Source organism: Coregonus clupeaformis, chromosome 34, assembly GCF_020615455.1.
Source record: "Coregonus clupeaformis isolate EN_2021a chromosome 34, ASM2061545v1, whole genome shotgun sequence".
NCBI lineage: Eukaryota > Metazoa > Chordata > Actinopteri > Salmoniformes > Salmonidae > Coregonus > Coregonus clupeaformis.
This window is the reverse complement of record NC_059225.1, coordinates 16,119,077-16,136,327: the sequence shown is the minus strand read 5'-3', so window position 1 is coordinate 16,136,327 and position 17,251 is coordinate 16,119,077. Positions and strand designations below refer to the sequence as shown.

The 17,251-nt window shown below is 44.1% G+C and overlaps 1 protein-coding gene across 9 annotated transcripts in view; it reads right to left on the bottom strand.

Moving 5' to 3' along the window:
* The window catches only part of LOC121549477 (histone-lysine N-methyltransferase 2C), a 206,558-nt gene that overhangs the window by 51,063 nt on the left and 138,244 nt on the right, over positions 1-17,251 (bottom strand). For 8 of the 9 annotated variants that reach the window (XM_045210464.1, XM_045210462.1, XM_045210465.1 and 5 more), the window contains 8 exons: positions 16,741-16,839; positions 14,520-14,624; positions 9,709-9,890; positions 8,889-9,053; positions 8,347-8,456; positions 5,262-5,339; positions 4,695-4,925; positions 3,003-3,134 (listed from right to left, as the gene is read on the bottom strand). In XM_045210464.1, the coding sequence (XP_045066399.1) occupies positions 3,003-3,134; positions 4,695-4,925; positions 5,262-5,339; positions 8,347-8,456; positions 8,889-9,053; positions 9,709-9,890; positions 14,520-14,624; positions 16,741-16,839 (1,102 nt within the window). The remainder of the gene's footprint in view (positions 1-3,002; positions 3,135-4,694; positions 4,926-5,261; positions 5,340-8,346; positions 8,457-8,888; positions 9,054-9,708; positions 9,891-14,519; positions 14,625-16,740; positions 16,840-17,251) is intronic. The other variant, XM_045210463.1, reaches the window with a different exon arrangement.

Below are 17,251 nucleotides of genomic sequence, written 5' to 3'. Positions count from 1 at the left end.
GGTGTCATTGCCAACAAAGGGTATATAACAAAGTATTGAGAAACTTTTGTTATTGACCAAATACTTATTTTCCACCATAATTTGCAAATAAATTCATAAAAAATCCTACAATGTGATTTTCTCGATTTTTTTTTCTCATTTTGTCTGTCATAGTTGACGTGTACCTATGATGACAATTACAGGCCTCTCTCATCTTTTTAAGTGGGATAACTTGCACAATTGGTGGCTGACTAAATACTTTTTCCCCCACTGTATCTGCAGACACACAAGTCTTTAATGTTAGGTTAATCAAACGCTCAAGCGTAGGAACATTTGAATGCACTTCATTCTAGGGCCGTTTTATTCTTGGATATTGTGTGTGCACGGGGTGTGCGTGCCTGCGCTTGTTTGCCTGTGTACTGCAGTGGAGGCTGCTGAGGGGAGGACGACTCATAATAATGGCTGGAACGGAGCAAATGGAATGGCACCAAACCATGTATTTGATATCATTCCACTAATTCTGCTCCAGTCATTACCACGAGCCCGTCCTCCCCAATTGATACACCATCCAAAGTGTAATTAATAACTTCACCATGCTCAAAGTGATATTCAATGTCTGCTTTTTTTTTTTTACCCATCTACCAATAGGTGCCCTTCTTTGCGTGGCATTGGAAAACCTCCCTGTCTTTGTGATTGAATCTGTGTTTGAAATTCACTGCTCGACTGAGGGACCTTACAGATAATTGTATGTGTGGGGTACAGAGATGAGGTTGTCATAAAAAAATCATGTTAAACACTATTATTGCACACAGAGTGAGTCCATGCAACTTATTGAGTGACTTGTTAAGCAAAATATTACTCCTGAACTTATTTAGGCTTGCCATAACAAAGGGGTTGAATAGACATTTTAGCTTTTCATTTTTAATTAATTTGTGTAAAAAAATTCAAAAAACATAATTCCACTTTCACATTACGGGGTACTGGGTGTAGGCCAGTGAGAAAATATCTCAATATAATACATTTTAAATTCAGTCTGTAAAACAACAAAATATGCAAAAAGTCAAGGGGACCGAATACTTTCTGAAGGCACTGTACTTTACACTTACATCCCCACACACACGAGCACACGCACACACTTGCACACACACACCACGTATTCAGACTCACCACATATTCAGACTCACCACATATTCAGACTCACCACGTACGCTGCTTCTACTGTTTATCCTGTTGTCTAGTCACTTTACCCCTATCTATAGTATATGTACATAGCTACCTCAATTACCCCGTACCCCTGCAAATCGACTCTGTACTGGTACTCCGTACCCCTGCACATCGACTCTGTACCGGTACTCCGTACCCCTGCACATCGACTCTGTACTGGTACTCCGTACCCCTGCACATCGACTCTGTACTGGTACTCCGTACCCCTGCACATCGACTCTGTACTGGTACTCCGTACCCCTGCACATCGACTCTGTACTGGTACTCCGTACCCCTGCACATCGACTCTGTACCGGTACTCCGTACCCCTGCACATCGACTCTGTACTGGTACTCCGTACCCCTGCACATCGACTCTGTACCGGTACTCCGTACCCCTGCACATCGACTCTGTACTGGTACTCCGTACCCCTGCACATCGACTCTGTACCGGTACTCCCTGTCTGTAGCCATGTTATTTATACTCGTTATTGTATTTATTCCTCATGTCACTATTTCTATTTTGTATTTTATTTTATTTATCTTAACTTCATTGTTAGAAAAGGACCCGTAAGTAAGCATTTCACTGTTAGTCTACACCTGTTGTTTACCAAGCATGTGAGGAATAAAATGTGATTTGTACTGTGTGCCAGTGTGCTGTGGTGTGTGTGTGTGTGTGTGTGTGTGTGAGCGCAGTGCCCAACACACTGTGACAACTTCAACCAGAGAGAATAATATCACAGCAGCCGTGGCTGGAAAACGGACAAGAACAGTGTTCCGTCAAGCGAGCAGAATTGGGTCCGGTGCACTTCATTACTGCAACAAATTCTTTAAGTCCACACAAGATAACAAGCATCCCTTCAGGACAAAAATTAGAGTGCAGTTCACTAAAAGATAAGGAAGCAATGTCTAGCGGGTGGAGAATCCACTAACCAGAGATGTGGCCTACTGCTGTGAAACACTTCAGAGGAGGAACTATTTTCTTTTTTTAAAGATAGGCAAATTAATAAGTCCTATATAAAAAAACAATTTCCATATTGAATTTTTTGGGGACAGAGATTTTTCCTTTGAGTATAAGAGTCAATGTTATTTTTCCGGAGCCCTCTTTTCCATAGCTTTAAAGGCCCACACTGTAATAAAAAAATTACAATTAAAAAAAGCTAACGGATGGCTGTAAATATCACACAGTGGGCCTTTAGAGAGCAGTGCACTGTGGGATGCTACTTGAAGGTCCGGAGAGTTTGCAGCCCTGCAAACAGTCCAGTGGAGCTGTCCTCTCGGATAAGTCTGCTCCCACCATCCTTTCTCCCTCCATCCCTCTCTCTCTATCCCTCACTCCTTCGCTCTTCCTCCAGCCACCACTCTCCTTCCCACTCTCCATCCCCCTGTCCATTCATCCCTATCAACATCCTCTTTCCATCTCCCATAAGTCTGCTCCCCCATTCATTCGCTCTCCCTTCATACCTTCCTCTCCCTCTCTCTCTCTCTCTCTCTCTCCATCCCTCTACCCCGCACCATCATCCACCACTCTCCTTCCTGCTCTCCCTCTCCATCCATCCCCTCATCCCCTTTTCTCTTATGGGGCTACACATAAGATGTTCCTAAGAGCTGCTCTAAAATCAGCTTCATCTGAACCTCAACCCCTATGAGACAAAACTGACCCAAGCTCTGTGCTGACCTATGGAAGGGGACCCTTACATTTTATAATGATGCCTCATATGTACTGTTTTTGTTTTTTTACATAGTTTTTGCTGTGCCGTCTGTGAGCCAAAATACACATGTACGTTTTTAACCCCCAAATGTAATACGTTTTTAACCTACCGGGCCGGTACGGTTTCCTCTTCCTCTTCTTGTTGCCGTCGGCGTCGTCGGCCCCCTTGGCGTTGTCGTAGACAGGCTCCCGTTCCGGGCTGGACTCCGACTTAACGTCACAGTCCATCATGAGGTCCCCTTCTGGAACGGAACACAACCAAATCCAGGACCAAATCCAGAACCAAATCCAGGACCAAACCAGAACCATTTCACCAAACCCAGGACTACAGACCGAGGTCTTGTTCATTAGGACACGCAATCGAAAACACTTTTTGCAATTGAAGTCTCAGTAATCCCTCTCTATTGTACGCATTTGGTGCTTAATGAACATGCCCTGACCCTACACATAATTCTGGTGACCCACAAAACCCTCAATGTATCTTTGATGGAAGGTCTGCCATCTTCATATGCCTGGTGTCTGAGTAAGACCTCTGGATGAGGCGTACATTAAGTGGCGGAATTACCAACAAACCACTTAAACCATTTTCGAGATAACCCTTAGCAATAACCCTTAGCGATAACTCTTTTTAACACTTTAGTATTTCTCAGATTATATATGCAAATGAGTGGCATCTCCAGGATTTGTTCAATGATTGATGTATATATCCTTTACATTTGGGTCTTGCACAAATATACATACTGTATATACGCATGATTAGTCTAAGGCTGACTTTTTGGTTGTTATTTCTCTAATTTTTCTTCATGCAATGAGGTTCATGTACTGCACTTATGGTGGTTGGCTATAACACCTACAGACGTCCTAAAATAGTCCCTAGTACCTGATCACAACCCTAGTTCACTACTGTAAAGGCTAAAATAGACTTCTTCACGCCAAGATGAATCTAATCTATCTAGCAGCTCTTCATACTGGCCCCCCGAGATTCCCACAGGGGGCCAGTATGAAAATAAAAATAAAAAGAATAATGTTTGCACTAACTGTAAGTCGCTCTGGATAAGAGCGTCTGCTAAATGACATAAATGTAAATGTATAAACTCATGTGCAGTCATAGCTACATTATAACGTAGCTTTACGTGATGTGTACAGCAGCCATCCCTCTCGGAATGGGCTAAATCTAGATGTCCACATATAGAGGGAGCAGGAAAGGGTTAATTCCTCATCATTAGCCCTTGCTTGCACTCTGAGAGCAGAGTTCTGACGGATGAGCTGCGGATTAATTCAGTTAGCCCCGGCCGGCCTCCTCTCATCACCAAAATGCCAATTCAGGTATGATTTGCTGACTGCTGTTTTCAAATACTTTCTTCTCTCTTAGTCAAATTCATTACATGCCTGCTGCTATCCATCCTTTGCTTCGCTTTTCCCAAATAGGCAGGGATGATTTTTAAATTTTTACATTTTCTGTGCATCTACATTGAGATGATTGAAACGTTGCTTCTTGGCAAACATCCGCACTTTCTTTTGACCATTCTGATTAAAAAGCAATGAGGAATACCTTGTCATACCAAGAAAATCTAACTGAAAACTCTATCCTCAGAAAATAGCCCAGATATTCCAGTGCTGGCCAATGTGAATGGCCATTGAGCTCCAATATCTGCATCTTCTCATCCCAGTTCAAACATATTAAACTACATTTTCAATTAAAACAAAACTTGATGTTTTAGACTTCTCAGGGTTGGAGCCCCCGGACCCCTCAAGGTGGGGCACCCGCAGCCAACCATTCGTGAAACCCTAGAAATCTTTACCTCGGTTGTTGTCCATGTACCCGTCCCGGGACAGCTCTGAGTAGTGGGAGTCCGATGGAGTCTGGAGCACAGCCACGCTGTTCTGGTTGATGATCTTCAGCTTGAGCTTGGGCTTGGGCCGCCTGTTCTGTCCTCGGCGGGTCGACGTAGAGGGCACCACCAGGCTCTGCAGCTGGCACAGGCCTGACTCTGTCAGACACACCCCGTCCTGGGTGTATGTCTTCTGAATGGCTAAAGGGCGATTTAAGGGTTTCAACAACATTAGACAATCGCAGAAAAACAAGCAGCAATGTAGCTCGAGGACTTCGAGTACACTAACCATTAAGTATTTTAAGTATTGTGAACTAAATGCTGCCGACCGTGTACACGTCGAAAAGCATATGTGCTTACCATATTTTTTTTTTTACAAATAGTGAAATACTTGTGTCCTCATACTTTGGCTATTACAGTAGTCCAACACTATCAACGAGCTACAACATTTGCAGAAAGTAATGATTCATTTGATTCACACCACTTCATAAACCGTGACTATTATCAGGGTTATTTGGATCTGTAGAGCTTGATTACCTGGTTCTCTCGTTTTAGTCACAATCTGGGTCACCATCGGGGCCTCGCAGCCATCAGACAGGAGGGCCTTCATTTTGCCTGAAACGATGACATTACAAATTTGCAAAATGTCATGAGTCATTATGAATAGGATTTGCAGACTTTCGATTTCAGTGCATTGAAGTCAAAAACAGCAGTGAACACTGTTGCCTTAATAAATGCATCAAACTGCGAGCACTGGATCCCAACGCTGCCACCAAATGTAAAGAATAAACACTTAAATATGTAACTCAATTATCATTTAATTGAGTTCCTTCAATAATTCCATCATTCAAATAAGGATGTCCATTTATCTCCCTACCTCCCTTTCTCCATCACTCCATCACTCCTTCTCGCTTTTCTCAGAGGTAAAATCTGTTCCCAATTTCAATCATTATCAGATTGCAGGATAGCAGGTTGCAGGTTGATTTTTTATTCTAGCCATCTGCTGTTGTAATGAACAGCCCACTAGCTGAGGCTGGTCCCATTAACAGAATAGAGGATGCCTTTAGGCTAATTGAGTGGAGCTGGTTGGGTTCATTGAGATGAGCTTGGGAACACTGTAGACTACAGTACATTTAAAAGTACTGGCTAAATCTACGGCGTTAAAATGCCTATTTACAGTACTCTGTTCCATCTGACTGCACAATCCACTGTCTCATCAGCCTAGCCAGGCAATTTATAAACTTGATCTCCACTATAAAAAGCATATAGACATTATCTCGCATTTCTTTTAGACTACAGTGGAGATTTGTATAAACCTTGCTGTCTGTGTCTCCGACATTTGCAACACTGTTCCAATATTCAAATTCCATCTCCAGCTGTCGCATAGTAAGGAGTCGGGATGAGGCAGACAGGCAGACAGGCAGGCAGGCAGGCAGCTTTTCTCAGCCAGTCGAAATCATGAATCAGCATAATTTTTATGGATACAGTTGAAGTCGGAAGTTTACATACACTTAGGTTGGAGTCATTAAAACTTGTTTTTCAACCACTGTCGGTTAGGACATCTACTTTGTGCATGACACAAGTAAGTTTTCCAACAATTGTTTACAGACAGATTATTTCACTTATAATTCACTGTATCACAATTCCAGTGGGTCAGAAGTTTAAATACACTAAGTTGACTGTGCCTTTAAACAGCTTGGAAAATTCCTGAAAATGATGTAATGGCTTTAGAAGCTTCAGATAGGCTAATTGACATCATTTGAGTCAATTGGAGGTGTACCTGTGGATGTATTTCAAGGCCTACCTTCAAACCCAGTGCCTCTTTGCTAGATATCATGGGAAAATCAAAAGAAATCAAAAGAAAAATTGTAGACCTCTACGAGTCTGGTTCATCCTTGGGAGCAATTTCCAAACGCCTGAAGGTACCACGTTCATCTGTACAAACAATAGTACGCAAGTATAAACACCATGGGACCATACCGCTCAGGAAGGAGACGCGTTCTGTCTCCTAGAGATGAACGTACTTTGGTGCGAGAAGTGCAAATCAATCCCAGAACAACAGCAAAGGACCTTGTGAAGATGCTGGAGGAAACAGGTACAAAAGTATCTATATCCACAGTAAAACAAGTCCTATATCGACATAACCTGCAAGGCCGCTCAGCAAGGAAGAAGCCACTCCTCCAAAACCGCCATAAAAAAGCCAGACTACGGTTTGCAACTGCACATGGGACAAACATTGCACTTTTTGGAGAAATGTCCTCTGGTCTGATGAAACAAAAATAGAACTGTTTGGCCATAATGACCATCATTATGTTTGGAGGAAAAATGGGGTGGCTTGCAAGCCGAAGAACACCATCCCAACCGTGAAGCACGGGGGTGGCAACATCATGCTGTGGGGGTGCTTTGCTGCAGGAGGGACTGGTGCACTGCACAAAATAGATGGCATCATGAGGAAGGAAAAGTATGTGGATATATTGAAGCAACATCTCAAGACATCAGTCAGGAAGTTAAAGCTTGGTCGCAAATGGGTCTTCCAAATGGACAATGACCCCAAGCATACTTCCAAAGTTGTGGCAAAATGGCTTAAGGGCAACAAAGTCAAGGTATTGAAGTGGCCATCACAAAGCCCTGACCTCAATCCTATAGAAAATTTGTGGGCAGAACTGAAAAAGCGTGTGCGAGCAAGGAGGCCTACAAACCTGACTCCGTTACACCAGCTCTGTCAGGAGGAATGGGCCAAAATTCACCCAGGGAAGCTTGTGGAAGGCTACCTGAAACGTTTGACCCAAGTTAAACAATTTAAAGGCAATGCTACCAAATACTAATTGAGTGTATGTAAATTTCTGACCCACTGGGAATGTGATGAAAAAAATAAAAGCTGAAATAAATCATTCTCTCTGTTGGCTAGCTCTTCTGAACAACAGTGTCCTGACGAGAAAGCGCATTTTCGATGCCAGGTGAAATTGCGCATCATTAGCTCATTGTTATGGATGTATCCAAATAAATGTCACTACTTTGTAGATATTCTGGCTGCACCGTTTGACGTGACTGTAAGTTAGTCATAGTTGGCTCGTTAGCAAGCAAGGGATAAGAACGTTGCCAGCCAGTATGGCAATTGAACATTTAGAATGAATGACTGGGTCGCGTCCATAAATACAGAACAACGAGACTTAATGACAGGGTCGCATCTGTGGCAACCGAACCGATAGAACGAACGACCAGCTGGATTGGGTAGCAACCCTAGATTTGTGTCGGGACTATATCTTGTGGAAGGATGAAATAGTATGAATAAATTAATAAAAATAAAGTTTTTAATGAAAATATGTAAATCATTATTTAAATATGTTGGTAACCCGTTGTATAAAAACACCCGTGCCAAAAACACCCGTGTCAATACATCCTCCAAACACCAGCTTCTCTGGCATTATCACTTAACAACTAGTCATCAACTATTGTGCATAGGGGTCTATTTAAAGCATCTTTCCAGCAAATTGGTTCCTGTTTTTCTGATGCAGACTAACACACACTTTATATAGCCATCACCACATACCTATTGTAAGGTATTGGCCTTACTATCATACACATAGCTTTCATAGCGTGTGGGCTAGGTCTGGAGTCTTACCCTGTGAAGGCAGAGCGTGCATTCGACACATGGTGCAGTCAAAGCCGTCATCTGCTGCATTCTCCACCTCCTCATCCGTGTTCAGGCCCTGGCAACACGCGTGGATCCACCTGAGATGGGAAGGAGAAGATCAGATACATTTACAGACGCACTTTATGCCTGGACTTTATAAATGTGTAAGTAGTCACGCAATATGAATATATACAAGTGTAAAAACACAGATCCACAGATGTACAAAGACACATAAACAAGCTCTTACCTACACACACACACACACACACACACACACACACACACACACACACACACACACACACAGATTCCGACATGCATTAACCCAGTTGCCACAGCAACCATACGTTCCGGCCCCTCAAGCCTTACGATTACTAAATTAAACCGTAGTAAATCTTTGGACTGTTGTCTTCGTCAAACTGAACGCTGGATGCCAGCATGCCATGTCTACAGTGTTGTCAGGCCCTAGTGCCACCCAATCATTCTCGGCTGGCACCTGGCCTGACAGAGGGAGAGAGAGCGCTGCCCACCTGTCACACTGGCGGCACTGCACGATGAGCTCGTCCTCGCGGTAGCTACGCGTGCACATCGGGCATGATGCCAGGCTGCCACAGGGGCCGCACAGGGTGTAATGGTTCTGCCAGTCACACCTCAGGCCAGGGGAGGTGGCACCACACTGGGTACAGGAGACACACCTATGGCAGGGGGAGAGAGGGTGGCGAGAGGGGGTGAGATTCAGCAAGGGTGAAATATACACACACAACCGCAGCGACTCACAGCATATCTAGCATACATTCCAACACAGACGTGTCCAAAGATAATGTATCTCACACACTCAGAAATACTGTTCATCCAAACAAACCTGAGGGTAAACTGACACACACACCTACTATAAATACTAAAATAACCGACTCCAGTTACTGAAGTGTGTGTGTGTGTGTTTGTATGGATCATCCACCATGAAAAGAGCTGCCCTACAAATAAATATGTCACTGGCGGGGCTCCAAGGAAAGTCCTGAATGAATGTGTCTCGCTGCAGTGTCAACAGAGCGTTGTTTGACTGGGGATTAGGGACTGACGTTACACCTGATATGGGGGAAATCCCATAAAGCGCTGCTACAGATCAGTGTGAGGGGGAGGGACCATACAGAAACGTGGATGAGAAGGTACATTATAGAGATGGAGCCATATCAACAGATGAGGTACTAAGGGAAAGAAGAGTGACAAACCAACAATAAAAACAAGTCATGTTCTGAAAACATTTCACCGCTTCATTCGCGCAGCCAGACAAGCTCTGATGCTCTGTTTGGCTGTGCTCCGTGAGTGACAGCCGTCACAGCTTATACACACCACTTGCACTTCCAGCTGCCCTTGGGCACCGTCTGCAGGGGAGGGTCCAGGCAGTAGGTGTGGTAACTGATGTCACAGTCATCACACAGCAGCAGACGGCCCGGGTCGCTGGCCTGGCCGCACGCCTCGCACACCGTGCACTCCAGACAGCGCCAGCCTTTACTCAGCACCACCCGGGAGATCTGGTGGCACAAAGGGCAAAGGTTAGGGAGGGGTTAAAGGGGCACAGCAGGTATAGGAATCCCCTTTAAGGTTAATTTCAATGGAACATATTGACTAATAGTTTTGTGTTATATATTTACATTGCAGGGAAATAATCCAAACTCGAATGTTCAGCAGCACATCTTCCAGAGAAGTTAAAGGTCATTACTGAGCTACTTGTCAGCACTGGTATTTATTAGCCATTATAAACTGGGTGGTTCGAGCCCTGAATGCTGATTGACTGAAAGCCGTGGTATACCACGGGTATGAAAAAACATGTATTTTTACTGTTCTAATTAGTAATAAGGCACCTCTGGGGTTTATGGTATATGGCCAATATACCACGACTAAGGGGCTGTATCCAGGCACTCCGCGTTGCATAGTGCAAAGAGCAGCCCTTAGCCGTGGTATATTGGCCATATGCCACACCCCCTCAGGCCTTATTGCTTAAATAAACCATGGGGAGGGAGGATCAATCAAAATAGAGAAAGACCCTCCTCCCCCACTCCTCCTCCTCTCATCATGTGCTGAAAGCCAAACAACAGATACCATGGAATACCACATAACAAGCTGACGTTGGTCCAACGATTTTCACTTGCATAACCTAGCCACCCAGATTTTGACTAGTCCTGGACTTAAAAGCATGGTCAATGGATATCTTCATTAAAATGGCTTTTTAGTCAAGGACTCTGGGTCAGGTATTTAGAGATTGCACAGAAAACAGTTAACCAATATCATGACCCAATTACTATCTACAGTAAGCCACCGTTTCCATTGGAACCGGTAGACTGAAACGGCTGACACAAAATACTTATTCTCAACATGTTGTCAATAACAGGTAAATGGTCCTTTTACTAGCCTTGTAAAATAACAATAAATAAAAAGTACAACCAAGAAGCCAATGTGAATAGCCGTGAGTGAAATTCACAGTCACACTGAGTGCTGCTGAGCATGTGGCTTGGCTGCCGAGGGCAATTAGCCATTTCGCTAGCTAGCGTGGGCCGTCAATAACTGCATCTCCATCATTCCCGTCCATTAGCTTCCACCGGTGCGCTGCGGTGCTGCTAACATCAATCAGGTTAATCACTGTGTATTAGCTGGCCTAGGAGCGATTGGTTGGCAGAGGCAGGCGTGATTTTGAAGAAAACAAGTGTGTCTGATAGGCTCCCATTACTGAGTGAGATCTTTTATTTTTAGGGGGAGAGATTATAAGGGGGGGGTGGGGGGGTACAATCTATATATTTCAGGGTGACTTTACTGAATACATTGAGGAGGCAAAATAGACATCAGCAAAAAAACTGCTTAACATACTATTGATTTAATTGAAAAGGCTTTGTTCCAACTACAATGAACTATGACAAGGCGGCTTGGAGTGGCGACTGGTTGAGGTGTTATTTGCAGGAACGACACCCTACAGTGCATTCGGAAAGTATTCAGACCCCTTGACTTTTTCCACATTTTGTGACGGTACAGCTTTATTCTAAAATGGATTATGTTTTTAAAAAGCCAAAGCAAAAACACATCCCCACAGCATGATACTGCCACCACCATGCTTCACCGTAGGGATGGTGCCAGGTACTCATCATTTTTTGAGGAACTCTGGAACTCTGTCAGAGTGATCATCGGGTTCTTGGTCACCTCTATGACCAAGGCCCTTCTCCCCCGATTGATCAGTTTGGCCGGGCGACCAGCTCTAGGAAGTCTTGGTGGTTCCAAACGTATTCAATTTAAGAATGATAGAGGCCACTGTCTTTCTTGGGGACCTTCAATGCTGCAGAAATGTTTTGGTACCCTTCCCCAGATCTGTGCCTCGACACAATCCTGTCTCTGAATTATACGGACAATTCCTTCGACCTCATGGCTTGGTTTTTGCTCTGACATGCACTGTCAACCGTGAGACCTTATATAGACAGGTGTGTGCCTTTCCAAACCATGCCCAATCAATTGAATTTACCACAGGTGGACTCCAAATCAAGTTGTAGAAACATCTCAAGGATGATCAATGGAAACAGGATGCACCTGAGCTCAATTTCGAGTCTCATAGCAAAGGGTCTGAATACTTATGTAATAAGGTATTCTTTTTTTTTTTTATATACATTTGCAAAAAAATTCTAAAAACCTGTTTTCGCTTTGTCATTATGGGGTATTGTGTGTAGGCTGTAACATAGCAACATGTGGAAAAAGTGAAGGGGTCTGAATACTTTCCGAATGCACTGTATATCAAAGGAAACTGGCTTAGGTCCTAGTGGATGCACAGCATTTCATGTTGTTTGTCTGCCAGAGGGGGTAGCGGTGCGACGATAAGGCTTGGCCATAAGTCCATCAAGAGAATCCACACAAGGCGCTTAAAGTGAAACCTCTTAATCATCCCAGTATCTATTTGACACCTCAGCTCAAAGCTGCTTTGGGAGGTCGACACAGAGCCTAATACTATCTGTAGGGGATCACCTGGCAGCTACACTACAACTAAGCTATGCACGCACACGCACGACACTCAGAGGAGTTTCCTGGGACCTAAAAGTGTCATGGGAATGGAAGAGGAACAGCCACATGCTTACGTAACCGAAACTAAAAACTTTGGTCGAAAAATAACTATCAGTCACCATCTCATTGCTGACTCAGTGAGTCTGCCATGTTTTTCTTCTTACATATTGAAACCATTCTTAGTCACTTAGCATCTAACACTGGTACAATAAGTTGATGGCCATATGGCTTTCAGACAGAGATTCTATACTGTACATTATTCACTGACATACAGAGACATATTCAGTGTTTTTATACGTCATTGGTCGGTTGGGTATGATCTTTTAGAGATGGGAAAGAAAGCCCCCCCCTGCCTCCGTTCCCTTCTAAGACAGCCAGCACGACTACTCAAACTGTCAAACGACGTCACTCCTCACCATCTACAGGTAATGCAAAAACAAAAGACGGAACGGAACGTCTGTGGTGGAACTTTTATGCGTAGGGTACACGGTCATTATCGAAGGTGATCTTAATACTGTAGCAGAAGTTAATGACCAAGTTCGAACGCAACTAATAGGGAGAAGAACCATTCAAATGAAACGTGGAAGGGGTGCACAATGGGAGATTCTTCTTTGTTTAATTATTTTTAATCAATTCTCAACCCTTTTTGTAAGGTAAAATTAACAATTGATGTGATGTATTGATGTTAAATCACCTCTTTTGATCCCAAAACCTATTTAAATATCTATCTACAGTGCATTTGGAAAGTATTCAAACCCCTTGACTTTATTCACATTTTGTTACGTTACAGCCTTATTCTAAAATGGACAAAAAAGCACCTTTGGCAGGGATTACAGCCTAGAGTCTTCTTGGATATGACGCTACAAGCTTAGCACACCTGTATTTGGGGAGTTTCTCCCATTCTTCTCTGCAGATCCTCTCAAGCTCTGTCGGGTTGGATGGGGAGCGTCGCTGCAAAGCTATTTTCAGGTCTCTTCAGAGATGTTCGATCAGGTTCAAGCCGGGCTCTGGCTGGGCCACTCAAGGACATTCAGAGATTTGTCCCGAAGCCACTCCTGCGTTGTCTTGGCTGTGTGCTTAGGGTCGTTGTCCTGTTGGAAGGTGAACCTTTGCCCCAGTCGGAGGTCCTGAGCGCTCTGGAGCAGGTTTTCATCAAGGATCTCTCTGTACTTTGCTCTGTTCATCTTCCCCTCGATCCTGACTAGTTTCCCAGTCCCTGCCGCTGAAAAACATCCCCACAGCATGATGCTGCCACCACCATGCTTCACCGTAGGGATGGTGCCAGGTTTCCTCCAGACATGACGCTTGGCATTCAGGCCAAAGAGTTCAATCTTGGTTTCATCAGACCAGAGAATATTGTCTCTCATGGTCTGAGAGTCCTTCACGTGTCTTTTGGCAAACTCCAAGCGGGCTGTCATGTGCCTTTTACTGAGGAGTGGCTTCCGTCTGGCCACTCTACCATAAAGGCCTGATTGGTGGAGTGCTGCAGAGATGGTTGTCCTTCTGGAAGGTTCTCCCATCTCCACAGAGATGTTTTGGTACCCTTCCCCAGATCTGTGCCTCAACACAATCCTGTCTCAGAGCTCTACAGACAAGTCCTTTGACCTCATGGCTCGGTTTTTGCTCTGACATGCACTGTCAACCGTGGGACCTTATATAGACAGGTGTGTGCCTTTCCAAATCATGTCCAATCAATTGTATTTACCACAGGTGGACTCCAATCAAGTTGTAGAAACATCTCAAGGATGATCAATGGAAACAGGATGCACCCAAGCTCAATTTCGAGTCTCATAGCAAAGGGTCTGAATACTTATGGAAATAAGGTATTTCTGTTTTTCATTTTTAATACATTTGCAAAAAAAATCTACAAACCTGTTTTCGCTTTGTCATTATGGGGTATTGTGTGTAGATTGATGAGGGAAAACATTTATTTAATTAATTTTAGAATAAGGAAAACATTTATTTATATAGACTAACGTAGAAAAATGTGGAAAAAGTCAAGGGGTCTGAATACTTTCCGAACTCTATCTATCTAAATCCTTTTGAATATGAAATACAAAATATATTTTTAACACACAATAATCAACAAAACAAGAGATGATGCTAAACAACTGTCTCTATCTCACCTTGATGTTGACACAGAAGGGATGGTAACACTGGCCACACTGAGAGCAGGCCAGCAACCTGCCCTCTGCCCCCTGGCCAAAACTCCCACACACCACACACATGTCCTGTGGGAGGGGGAGAGGGGGGAAGAGAGGGGGAATGGGGAATAGAGAAAGAAAGGAAAGTACAGAGGGGAAAAGGGAGGGAGGGTGAAGGAGGGAGGGAGAGGTAGAGAGGGAAAGAAAGAGGGAGAAAGGGGAAAATATTGAGGGAGCAGGGGAGTGAGAGAAAAGGATGCGGAGGGAAAAGGAGTGTATAAGTCGTGGGGGAAAGAAAAGAGAAAAAGGAGAAAAAACAAGACCGTTACATTTCCCAACAATAATGTAGACACTTTCCCCGGCACACAACGCTCACGCAATAACAAGTAGCGTGACCAGTGGTGCTTTTGTCTTCCACGACTCAGCATCTCTTAAGAGCCTTACCGCACAGCACGACTCATTTATGTCTTAGGTGTGTATGTGTGTATGTATGCGAGTGTGTATGCCTTCGTGTACATGCATGTAGAGAGAGGTCATGACTTCCAAAACGGTACAGATGCAAACCAGGGAAAAAGGAGGAAAGATGAGACTAGTGAACATGCTGTACAACAAGACCAAGAGGAGAGTAGTGAACATGCTGTACAACAAGACCAAGAGGAGAGTAGTGAACAGGCTGTACAACAAGACCAAGAGGAGAGTAGTGAACAGGCTGTACAACAAGACCAAGAGGAGAGTAGTGAACATGCTGTACAACAAGACCAAGAGGAGAGTAGTGAACATGCTGTACAACAAGACCAAGAGGAGAGTAGTGAACAGGCTGTACAACAAGACCAAGAGGAGAGTAGTGAACAGGCTGTACAACAAGACCAAGAGGAGAGTAGTGAACAGGCTGTACAACAAGACCAAGAGGAGAGTAGTGAACAGGCTGTACAACAAGACCAAGAGGAGAGTAGTGAACAGGCTGTACAACAAGACCAAGAGGAGAGTATCATAGCATCATCATTATACAAAATGCATATTTTATGTGTCATTGTCTCTCATTGCTGGGGTATTTGTTCATCAGCATGTATATTCAGATATGTACAGTACAGTATTTGGGTATCTGAGACATTGTTAACAGGCTTTAGGCCTATACAGCAGAGGAGAATTGGCCAGGGAGGAAGAGTCATATTGTCCTCCTTATTCATTTAAGTCACCAGCCACCACTGCTATACAGAGCCTTTTCTAAGGAAGACAAACAGGATTTGACAGTAGCGAGACAGTGAGGGGAGTTAAGATGCTTTAAGCAACACAGAGACACATAAGCTAGGACTCTGACAGCACAAAGTGTCAATTCTCTATCGTTTTAGTGAGGTACACTGCATGACCAAAGGTATGTGGACACCTGCTCGTCGAACATCTCATTCCAAAATCATGGGCATTAATATGGAGTCGGTCCCCTCTTTGTTGCTATAACAGCCTCCACTCTTCTGGGAAGGCTTTCCGCTAGATGTTGGAACATTGCTGCAGGGACTTGCTTCCATTCAGCTACAAGAGCATTAGTGAGGTTGGGCACTGATGTTGGGCGATTAGGCCTGGCTCGCAGTCGGCGTTCCAATTCATCCCAAAGGTGTTCGATGGGGTTTAGGTCAGGGCTCTGTGCAGGCCAGTCAAGTTCTTCCACACCAATCTCGACAAACCATTTCAGTATGGACCTCGCTTTGTGCACGGCCATGGAAACCCATTTCCTGAAGCTCCCAACCAACAGGTCTTGTGCTGACGTTGCTTCCAGAGGCAGTTTGGAACTCGGTAGTGAGTGTTGCAACTGAGGACAGAGGATTTTTACGCGCTACACGCTTCAGCAGTCAGCGGTCCCGTTCTATGAGCTTGTGTGGCCTACCAATTCGCAGCTGAGCAGTTGTTGCTCCTAGACGTTTCCACTTCACAATAACAGCACTTACAGTTGACCCGGGGTAGCTCTAGCAGGGCAGAAATTATACGAACTGACTTGTTGGAAAGATTGCATCCTATGACAGTGCCACGTTGAAAGTCACTGAGAACTTCAGTTAGGCCATTCTACTGCCAATGTTTGTCTATGAAGATTGCATGGCTGTGTGCTCAATTTTATACACCTGTCAGCAACGGTGTGGCTGAAATAGCCGAATCCACTAATTTGAAGGGGTGTCCACATACTTTTGTATATAGAGTGTATGTTGGAACTGACCTGTCTGAGAGTGAAGTGGTCTGTGGTTGAGAACATGACCACAGTGTTATGCATTGTGCTCTCCTCCTCCACCACGTACGGCTGCTCCACAAAACTGGCCTGGACACACACCAAGACACACACACACACACAAGCAGCGGTTAATTAACAGATTAGAAAACAAATGAATGTTCGTCTTTTGAAATTAAAACCCATGGTAAGATTGCGTGCAAAATTTGTAACACTGAGATAAAAAAAAAAAGAAAGTGTGCCTTGTCCCGTACAGTATTTTTCAATTGAGGTAGAAAACATCTTCCAGGAATAAGCCGGATCTAGGTCTAGGATATGGAAGCAGTTCTCATGTGACTAGATGTCACACCTCCAGACTGTGTCGATATATTATCATGTCACCCACAGGGACAAACACGCAGCAGGGTTCAGTAGATCAGCATTACCATGACGCCCGCGTGTCAACAAGCATGCTGCCTAGTGGCTGGCTGCAGCAGATCTGAATACAGTCTTACTTAATGCC